This window comes from Priapulus caudatus, unplaced genomic scaffold, assembly GCF_000485595.1.
Source record: "Priapulus caudatus unplaced genomic scaffold, Priapulus_caudatus-5.0.1 Scaffold1219, whole genome shotgun sequence".
NCBI lineage: Eukaryota > Metazoa > Priapulida > Priapulimorpha > Priapulimorphida > Priapulidae > Priapulus > Priapulus caudatus.
Genome location: NW_014578280.1, coordinates 159,200 through 169,816, shown reverse-complemented (window position 1 = coordinate 169,816; position 10,617 = coordinate 159,200). Strand labels below are relative to the sequence as shown.

The window sequence follows — 10,617 nt, the reverse complement described above, 5'->3', positions numbered from 1 at the left end:
TGTAAAAATGTAGATCGCAGCTAGCTATAGGAGATATGGTATTTGAGGCACTTTTGAGTACATGCATGTACAGCCTTTATTATGGCTACGACGTACAATATTCTCTTTTAGTATAGCTATATTGCTTATATATAAGCTTATTTTTTAATTCCGCTCCAAAATCTAAGGGGGCAGCTGCCCCCTTGGCCTTGTCCCCCTCAGGCTACGGCCCTGCATGATGGGCAGCACTGCTGCAGTGCTAGGCAGGGTTCTTCCCTAGGTTGGAGAATTTTTTCCATGGACTTTTCATGACTTCCTCCATGCCAAAATCCATAAATTCAAGGACCTTTTTGATGCATTTACCACAAACCAGCAGGCTGAGGGCCTAAGAGGCAATAAAGTGACATACCGTAAATAATGTTGGAAATTGAAAGGCAATTTATTTATCAAACAACTACTTAAAACTAATATAATTCAAAATGACAAAATGACAATGGCTTTGCTAGCTCATAATACCGGTACATACAAGTTTGATTGCACACAAAAAACACAAAATAAAATCACAATGGCTTTACTAGCTCACAATACAAGTTTGATTGCACAACAAAACACAAAATAAAATCACAATGGCTTTACTAGCTCATAATACAAGTTTGATTGCACACAAAAAAACACAAAATAATGGCTTTACTAGCTCATAATACAAGTTTGATTGCACACAAAAAACACAAAATAAAATCACAATGGCTTTACTAGCTCATAATACACAGATGACAGCACTGTCGGGAACATTTGGATTTCTCATATACATTGAAACAGAATGAATGCCACATACATGTAGCACATCAACACAGTCTTCATCATGTTTCCTAAAGAGTCAGATTGGCACAAGAGCATGTAGTCAGTTACATGTAGTATCAGAAGAAATCCATCCACTAAGGAGTTACTGCTGAAACTTAAGATTGCTTAGGTCCTATGTATCTTTAAGTTTCAGCAGTAACATATCTAGCTTGTCCACCACCTCTACCAATTCTACTTTCTTAGTAACAACAGTACGCCTTAGACTATTGCTCTGAGAGACAAGAGTGAGCTTTCCTGTTCTCTCCGCCTTCTCAGAGAGAGCATCAGCTGACTTTTGCATGCTGTCTATGTCATCATTGAGTCTCCTCCTCTTGCTCTTCACTTCCTCGATCTCTTCTTCCAGGCGTTTCTTTCCACGACTCTTCTCTACTCTCTCCTTTTTCCGTTTCTCTTCGTCCAAGTGCATTAGATACTTCTGACGTGCCCCAGCAGCAGCTACAAGGAGTTGAGGGGTTATTTGTACATTGCATACCCCACCTGCTCGATTTACATGCTCGCAAATGAGCCTCCTGGCCACAAATGTCTCCTCCTGGAGGTTGTCTGCTGCTACCTGAAATAAAAGGTGTGAATGGTTACTCTGGTGAATCTGAATCAAATTAACCTGCAAACAAAAACCCTCCTCTTCTTAGAAATAGGCTATCAGCCTCTTATCTGCTACAGCCACCACCTGAAATGAAAATGGGAAAGGTTACCATGGTTACTAGTATGATGTATTACCCAATGAATTAAACTTTCTTTAAATTCTAAAAAAACATACCTGTTTATTTACGGAAAAACCCCTTTCCACCGAGGCTTGTCCATGGGAAAGTAGAAGAACAATCTTCATTGCCTGCCAGAGTTTGCTGTACTCGGTTTTCTGGTGGAGATGCTTATAGAGGAATGTCTCTACCCTGGACTCGTCTGCTTCCGGTCTGAACTCAGCAAAGGAAGACGAATACCTTGCAACCTGAACATCAAGGAAGCTGACATACTGTGATTTCACCACATCACAGTCATCATAGGAGATCTGTTTCTTTTCTGCAAGTACCTGAAGTGAAAGAGTAATATAACACACCTGAGGTCATAGGGTTTCAGTTACTAATGTTTGATACCCCAAAAAGTTTACTGAACACTCACACTCACCTGAAGCATGTAGCTCATCCGTGCAATGCACTCATCTCTGTTATGCACCATTTCACTTGGGGCTAGACACGATGCATTGCGTACGAGGCTGTGCTTTAGGGGTAGCTTTTCCAGCATGTAGGCAACCATGAATGACATCACATTCTGAGTTTCAGTACGCAGTTGGAATACCTTCAGTTCTGAAACCTTCTTCTCATTGAGCAACAGACGCAGAGATTCTTTGCAAGCAGCACCAACATCCACCTGTAACATAGTAATGAATATTCAGTAATACTTGTAAAGTATTACCAGATCAGTCCTACTAACATTAAGTGATGAGAGGTCAGAGCACTGGATTTAACGAAAGTGTGAATAAAACAGATCAGGGGGTCATTTTCACTAATACTAAAAAAACGTATTTCACCCCCTCTACATCATTTTCAATGTGTTTTCGGCCCTTTCAATGCATAAAATACGCTAAACGCACCTTAATTATTGAGTATTACCTACCTTCTTCACATCACACCGGCTTTTCTTGGCATCAAAGTTCAGCATCTTGCGCTGAGTGGTCACGGCTTTAACATTATCTGGTTTTCCAAACCTCTGTATGAGACTCCTAAGCATGTTGAATATGTCTGCACCAAGGAAAGGTATCATGGGCTTGTCGCACTGATATTTGACAAGAATGGGTTGCAGTTCTCTGCATATGGAGATGTAAACCTGCAGCATAGGAACAGTCATAGGATCCGTGGTAGCATTTTCAACGACTGTGTAACTCTTGCAAGTTGGCTTTGTCACCCTTTTGTCTTTCTTCTGGACAGCTTTGACATATTCGATGACATCCGGCAAGATTTCCAAAGCACGCTTGGCCACCGGCAGATTCTCTACCCAACGGTGTTTACAGAACTGCAGTCCAAATTTTGAAGTACCAGTCACAGACGTATATTCACTTTGCCTAGCTGGGGCATCATGGAACAAATAGAAGAGGCTGGTGAAGAAATCCTGCAAACCTTTGAATACCTCGTTTTTTTCCATTGCATTTTTCAATGCACCATGAATTTGGTGCAACCCACATGAACCTATGTCCAGGAGACGTTTATCATAATTCTGCTCTATGTGAGATACCATTTCACGATGGAATTTCAGATTGACATTTGGCCCGTCCATGCCTATCTGCAGAAGCTTACCAAGTTGAAGAGTTTCTTCTAGTGTTGTCACGATCATCGATTATACTCGATCATCGGTTGAACAGTGGCTCGAACCAAGCGCTTTGTTATCAAAATCCATAATCGATTTCATCGGGTAAAAAAAAAAAAACTTGGAATAGTGATGAGAATCAGTACATGTATTATACACACAGTAGTAAACAGTGCAAAAGAAACAGTAAACAGGGCTAAACAAGCACATACATGCACACACGTACATGCACACGCAGGCATTCAACACCCGAGTAACCGATTGTAACCGCCGCCGAGTAACCGCTGGCCGCTTGCGATCGATAAATACGCTGCCGGTTCCGCGCGGTGTGTGCGGTCTCACGGCAGCGAATTTCGCTCGCGATCCCATATGCAGGGTTCGACACCAAGGGAAAACATCGAATCTTTATTACGGTGTTCGTGCTTAAAGTTAAAACAATACCTGTCACTCAGTCAGTGTCTAGCCCATTAACCCAGCGTGCACCTCTCTCTCTCTCTCTCTCTCTCTCTCTCTCTCTCTCTCTCTCTTTCTCTCTCTCTCACTCACACACGCACATCACACACACACACACACACACACACACACACACACGGCAATCAGCAGCGCTCGTCGCTCCGCTACTCGTAGATTATATTTCAATTATAAAAGGGCTTAGAAACGAAATGAATAAACGTCAGTGTTATCGTATGCAAGTCATGTTGGCACAACAAACCAAAAAACAATTAAACATATATATACATCAACACACAGTGACAGACACTCCTCTGTTTTGTGTGTGTGTGTGTGTGTGTGTGTGTGTGTGTGTGTGTGTGTGTGTACGCGCGTGCGCGCGCGTGTGCGTGCGTGCGTCAGTGCGCACGCGTGTGTGTGTGTGTGTGTGTGTGTGTGTGTGTGTGTGTGTGTGTGTGTGAGCGTATTTATGTGGGTTTGTAAGCTTGATATACTAATGACGTGCACTAGATATGTCCCCGATTCTTTGATGAAGTACTATACTCACATATTGTGAGTCCGCATTCTGATTTCTGATACCTGGAGTGTCCCACTATACCGGTAAAATATCTAACGTCGTCATTCAGATGTCATAAATCTAAGTTCTCATCGGTAGGCGCTCACACACGCGTGTGCGTGTCTGTGTCTGTGTGTGCGTGTGCGTGTGCGTGTGCGCGTGTCTGTGTGTGTGTGTGCGTGTGCGTGTGCGTGTTTGTCACAAATTAAGTAAAGTATTTTACTATAATTTATGAAAGGTCTATCGGACCTTCGGTCTATAGGGATAAGTAACGGATAACCCCGTGAACTCGGCACACGCGCGATTTAAGGCGCGGGAAACAGCATCTATGAATTCATACGATGACATGACATCATGACACTCTTATCTAAATAAAGTTTTTCTTAACAATAGTCTGGGTCTGGGCTAGTGGTTTTTCTCAGTTACTAGCCCGATGGTCTAGTGAAATAAAAAGTCCATGTTGAACCCTGCCATACGGCCGGCTGATCACTCTTTCCACCCGGTTTTTCATCGCTTGCATACAATATTACAAATACACCAGCGCGCCCAACAATGAACAATCGCGTTCGAACGCGATTGTTTTTATCAGCCAATCAAGTGTAGAAACGAAAGCCAGGAAACCCGTTGGACACCGGACAGTGTGTGCAGCTGTACGCGGAATTCGTACGGCGTTAATCGTGAGCGAAAATATACGCGTACAGAATCGCTGCTGTGCAGTGTTCGAGGCTACGTCTGTCAACGAAATGGCGACTGCCGTTGATTTGCCAGATGATCGTCTGTATGAGTTTCCTGGCAAAAAGACACGTTCCCGCGTCTGGCTGTACTTCCGTTTTTACAAACTAAAAGCTGGCCCACCCGTGAAAGAAAACTTGGACATGACTAGGACGATATGTCGACTTTGCCGCAAGGAATATGCATTCAAAGGTGAGACATTGATCGGTGGCCTGTTGCCGAGTACCCACTTCTTCGTCATTACCAGTTGTCGATAGTTGCTTCAAGTGTTTTCAAATCAGCTAAAATAATTGGCGCACTTAATAAATTGCTTTTGTTGCTGTCAGGACATTGTTTGTAGATTGTTATAAACTGTGTTATTGTATGATAAATTTATCAGTCTAAAATTGGGTCATTGTTTATTTCAGGTAACACCACCAACCTGCAGTTTCATCTCGATCGCGAGCATAGAGATTTGGGTGACAGCAGTAATGTTACTGGGAAAAATGGCAAACCGACGTCTCAACAAACTATTCAAGAGACTATTACTAGGAAACAATCGGACACATTGCCTGTAGCAAAGCAGAATGAGGTAGACAATGCACTGATGAAGTTGATGGTCGGCAAAGTACTTCCGTTAAGCTTAGTTGACAGTGAGCAATTCAAGACATTTGTTAGCCTGCTAGATCCACGTTACGTTGTTCCGAGCCGGAACACACTGGCCAGTCGTCTGCAACGTAAGCATGATGACATGAAGAAAAACCTCAAACAATATCTGAAAAATGCCGTGATATATCAATTACACACGATGGCTGGACCAGCATGAACACTGAAAGTTTTCAGACAACGACAGGGCATTTCATAAGCAAGGAGTGGGAGCTGAAAAGTGTTGTTGTACAGACACAGAAAACAGAAGGATCTCACACAGGCGAGATGATTGCTAGTCACCTAGAGGATATGAGGAAAAGATGGATGCCACATGTGATCCCCACCGCTGTGACGGACAATGCAGCCAATGAAAGGAAAGCTTTTGACATTTTGCAGTGGGTACGGTTTGGATGTTATGGCCACAGGATCAATCTGACTGTGAAAAAGGCTTTGGAGGTGAATGAAGTGGCACGCATTGTGGCCAAAGGGAGAAAACTGGTGACATTTTTCCACCAGTCCAGTAGCATCTCGGACAACTTCAAAGCAAAGCAATTCCTTGTTCTCCAGGAGGGAGCCATCCACCACAAGTTGATCCAGGATGTGCCCACTAGGTGGAATAGCACCTACCTGATGCTGAACAGACTACTAGAGCAGATACCAGCCATCATGGCTACTGCAACAGATGCCACAATCAGCAAGACAGCAGCAACGACACTGCGGAACTGCATGTTCTCATTTGATGAGCAAGCCATCATTGAGAGGTGCGTGGGGATCCTCGAACCCTTCTACAAGGCCACCACCATCCTGTGTGCTGATCACAGACAGTCTTAGCTAGACGTCGGACTCCAACTATCCAATAACTACCACGTAGAGTTGACACTAATGTTGATACACCAGCATGTTTTAGAAATACATGCTGAAAGCGGACTAGCAATTTAGAAACATGACACTGAGGGAGTATGACTGGATGACGGCTCTCATAGTCTAGGTTAGAAAACTGGAGACGCCCTTTAACCCTCAGGAGTCCATCACTATCCAAGAAAGGGTCGAGTTTCCGAATGGGCGAACCCTTGGGTATGGGTTTACCTGTCCTAAGACGTAACAGTTCCTCAGAATAGGCAGCTGACTGAACACAAGAAAACAGCTTCCTCTCAGCAAAAGCTAATTCATCAGACGAGAAAGCACCTAACGACCTCACAGACATAGGAAGAGTATTCTTGATAAACCTTAATACCCAAGCAATGACATGGACACTCTTAGTGAAACTACTCCATCGACTAAATTCAAAAACCTCCGACATGGGGTCCACAGAAAGACAATTAACTGACTCAGCCTGTTCCTCTGAACATTCAATAATGAGAGGTTGGTCGACATAGTCAGGAGGGAAGGAACTAGACGCATCATACAACCACCTAGGTCCTTTCAACCAGAGATCAGATGAAATCAGTTGCTCAGCAAATATCCCTCGTGTTAGGAGATCGGCAGGGTTCTCTTTCCCTGGGCAATGAAACCAGTACTGAGGAGATGTAAGCTGATGTATCTCCGATACCCTATTAGCGACGAATGTCTTCCATTTATAGGGATCACCTTTGATCCAAGCCAAAGTGACACGAGCGTCTGTCCAACACCGATATGTCACGCTATCAGATAGACGGAGAGCAGACTTTACAAACACTACTAACCGGGCACACAGCAAAGCTGCAAGGAGCTCTAGCCGAGGAAGAGAGACCCTTTTTAAGGGTGCGACCTTGGCCTTAGCAACCACTAGGGAGGTCTGATAAATTCCCTTGACCGAGGGGATCCTCAAATACACACAGGCTCCATATCCAATTTCTGATGCATCACCAAATGCATGTACCTCTAAATTAGTCAAAGAAGACCAAGGGAGACAGGAAGTGTAACAACGGGGTATCTCCCATTGTTGGCCATATATCTGAGGTTGTTGGCAGAATGTGTTAGTTGTAATGCCGCATATGTATTGTGTTGCTATGGAGGGTACTGGTCGAATACGTGTCGAAGAACCAAATAATGTTATTAACTGTTATTTATATACTGTGCCTACGTAGACAGCCTGGTGGTTTTGTCTCGTTTTTGCAATGGCTGGTGGTGTGCGACGTGATTATCATTCATGTGCGCGGTCTTCAAACGCTAAAGTTCAGAGTGGTGGTAAGAAAGGGTGTAGTAGAAGCTACACCTTGTTTTTGACACCGGGTCGATAGTCTATGTTATTCCATTAAATTAGTTAGGAGATGAACCTAGTGGGTGTCCGTCTGAATCGCTATTCGTTGACTCTGCTTGGTGGTGGAAGTCACCTAAGGGATAGCACAGTGTTTGAGGGTATCTCATATGCAGGTGGGGGCTATCGTTTGCTATGTGCGGTGGAATACCCGACTGTATGTAGTCTTGACCCGCTTCTAGCGTACGCGGTGAGTACTTAGTATTTTGCTGGTTTACGTATGGCAGATGCACTATTGTTGCGACGTCAGGTACTGTGGGATATATTGGTGGGTTATGATGGCCTACTGGAAGTTCGTTGTCCTCATATATTTATTCAAGTGGGGCGGTTAGTGGCACAGCGGTCAGTCGATGTTTGTGATGGTGGGCTGTCTGGTACGTTGGACAACTACCCCTGTTATGACCTCTGTTAGTCGTGGGCCGTCAGCTATTGTGTATTTGAAGTTTCCTGACTCGGTGTACGGGAATTTCGGTGGTTCTCTGATCGATTGCGATTTGGTCCTGATAACCCAAACTCTGTTGTGTTGATCCTGTCTTTCAGTCTTTACAGAGTCCTGTCCTGCTAAGGTAGTACACGGTTGCGCTTCGCGTGAGATCTATGTGCGCAGCCGATAGTTGATAACAAGAAGCTTGCTAAGAAGAGGTTAGAAGTTAGGCCGTGTTTGGACAAGACCAACACTCTGAAGATTAAGTATGATAGTGTCTTCAGGAGTATGAGTCTTAGGATTATGTAGGGAGGTCCTCCCAGTGAGCCGAGTCCTACGACGTTCTTTTACGCTCAGCCGTCCTGTTGTTCGCGCACGGCAGTACCTCGAACTAAGTTGCGTCCGTTTTTGATGCTTCGGCCTCCGTACAAGGTAGTTATTATGATTGGTTGGAGCCGCGGCCGTCGCCCTTATACCCAACTCTTTGTCCTGTGCCGCGCGGCGCCGGCCGCCCGCGGGGATTTTGATTCGTTTCAGGAGGTTGGAGTTGGCATTCGCGCGCTCATAAGCGGTTTTGAGTTAGTGTTCAGCGAAGTTCACGCTGTGCGCCGCCCTTGTTCTTGGAGAGTCAGGAGTAGCGAGTTCGGGTTTATGAGCGTGGTTGGGTTCGAGGTGCCAGTGTTGGCAACGAGAGTTCGTATTTATGGCTTACGCCAGTTCAGGTATTTAGGTAGTTATCCTCTTCTATCTGTGTTCACTGAACTTAAGACAGTATACGTTAATGTGGGTTGTCGGGTACGATTGTGAACGGAGGCGTCTATATGATGTCTGAGCTAAGGGACTTGTTGTCTCAGGCTGCGTGCCTCGTGTCTAAAAGGGGTTCTGATAGTAATTCATTGACGGATATTTGGCCATGAGTTAGGGTAATCAAGATTCTGCGCGTATTTTCCGCGAAGACTATTAGGCGGTATGGCGATGGATGTCAGTCGAGGATTGTTTCACCTTTGAGGGATTGGTCTTGGGGCTGACAGTTTATTTGAGCCAGAGCGACGGTGATCTGAGTCTGCTTTGCTCGCTGTGTCGCGACCCTTTAGGCCTTTGTTCCTTTCTATCTTGCTAAAATGCTTTTTCAGGAGATGTTGGAGGGAGGATTGATTTGGTGACGGCGCTGAGGATCTGGCGACCCGTTCTTTAAATGGGTTCGAGGTATACGGTTACTCAAACNTACGTAGCCTGTAAAATGTTGGAGGAGCGGTTCGGACGCCGTGATCGAATTATCTTTGCTCATATACAGGCTTTACTTAATGTGTCGGTGCCTAGCAGCAAAATTGTGCAAGGAGCAAAGTATATAAGCCTGCTGTGGAAAATGCAAGATGAACTCCTTACTCATATAAGAAGTCTGGAGGCTATGGAAGTCTCTGGAGATCAATATGGAGTTTTCTTAACGCCTGTGATACTGTCGCGACTACCACACGAGATCCGCCTTGAGTGGTCACGAGATGGATGCGGTCATGAGAGTGACCTAGACTGGCTTCTCAAATTTTTACAAAAGGAGATTGAGAGACGTGAGCGCTCAGAGAGTTTCAAGGAAGTCACCCCTACGGCGAGATCCGCCTTGAGTGGTCACGAGATGGATGTGGTAGTCGCGACAGTATCACAGGCGTTAAGAAAACTCCATATTGATCTCCAGAGACTTCCATAGCCTCCAGACTTCTTATATGAGTAAGGAGTTCATCTTGCATTTTCCACAGCAGGCTTATATACTTTGCTCCTTGCACAATTTTGCTGCTAGGCACCGACACATTAAGTAAAGCCTGTATATGAGCAAAGATAATTCGATCACGGCGTCCGAACCGCTCCTCCAACATTTTACAGGCTACGTCATAATTGGAAGCAGTCAAGGCAAGCCCCTGAATAACCGACTTAGCTTCACCCTCTAAGATGGACTGCAAGTAGGTGAACTTACTGATGGCAGGCAACTCCGACTTATCCACCAGAGCACTAAAGCGATCCCAGAAGGACTGCCACTCCGTCACCTCTCCTCGGAATTTTGGCAACTCCAGACTTGGCAGCCTTACAGCAGAACTGGTTACACTGCTAGCACTATTCGGCTCAGGTGGTACACGCGTTGTCAAGGCAGCAAGACGTTTTGCAGCCTCCACTCGGTTGACACAAACATCTTCACGAAATTTAAATGCAATGTCCAAATCATTGTCTAACTTGTCAGAGTCTATTTCAAGTTCAACAGCTGATTGGGCATTATCAACAGCTGACAGACGTCGGTCAAATTCGTCAACTACGTGTTCTAAGTCTAGACGAGTCAGTTCTTTCTTCTCAAGGACAGCCTTCAACGCTGTTGCAGCGCGAGTCGCCCAGCCACGTGTCGCAGCTCTGGCCTTTACCAACCTAACTAGGTCAGTCATTTTACCACTATCAAACAGGCAGGACGTTATA

At 44.9% G+C, this 10,617-nt stretch overlaps 2 protein-coding genes across 2 annotated transcripts; both read right to left on the bottom strand.

Moving 5' to 3' along the window:
- Positions 1-394: 394 nt before the first annotated feature.
- Positions 395-3,138, bottom strand: LOC106815856. Its single transcript, XM_014820381.1, has 4 exons — positions 2,452-3,138; positions 1,963-2,205; positions 1,598-1,867; positions 395-1,390 (listed from the first exon to the last, which is right to left on the bottom strand). Exons 1-4 carry the CDS (start codon positions 3,106-3,108, stop codon positions 953-955), a joined length of 1,608 nt encoding a protein of 535 aa, XP_014675867.1. The 5' UTR covers positions 3,109-3,138; the 3' UTR covers positions 395-952.
- Positions 3,139-5,795: 2,657 nt separating this feature from the next.
- On the bottom strand, positions 5,796-7,426 carry LOC106815855 (the record flags this gene model as incomplete). The annotated part of the gene is given in 2 exon segments (XM_014820380.1): positions 5,796-5,803; positions 6,323-7,426. Coding segments are annotated over 2 exon segments (1,112 nt in total), but the record flags the coding sequence as incomplete, so codon positions are not given.
- Between the last annotated feature and the right edge of the window lie 3,191 nt (positions 7,427-10,617).

Excerpts from the sequence above, each read along its gene's own strand:
- LOC106815856 (XM_014820381.1), bottom strand. The coding sequence starts at position 3,108 with ATGGACGGGCCAAATGTCAATCTGAAATTCCATCGTGAAATGGTATCT. Across the intron at positions 2,206-2,451 it reads GCCGGTGTGATGTGAAGAAG|GTGGATGTTGGTGCTGCTTG; the intron begins GTAGGTAATACT and ends ACTATGTTACAG. Across the intron at positions 1,868-1,962 it reads GGATGAGCTACATGCTTCAG|GTACTTGCAGAAAAGAAACA; the intron begins GTGAGTGTGAGT and ends CTTTCACTTCAG.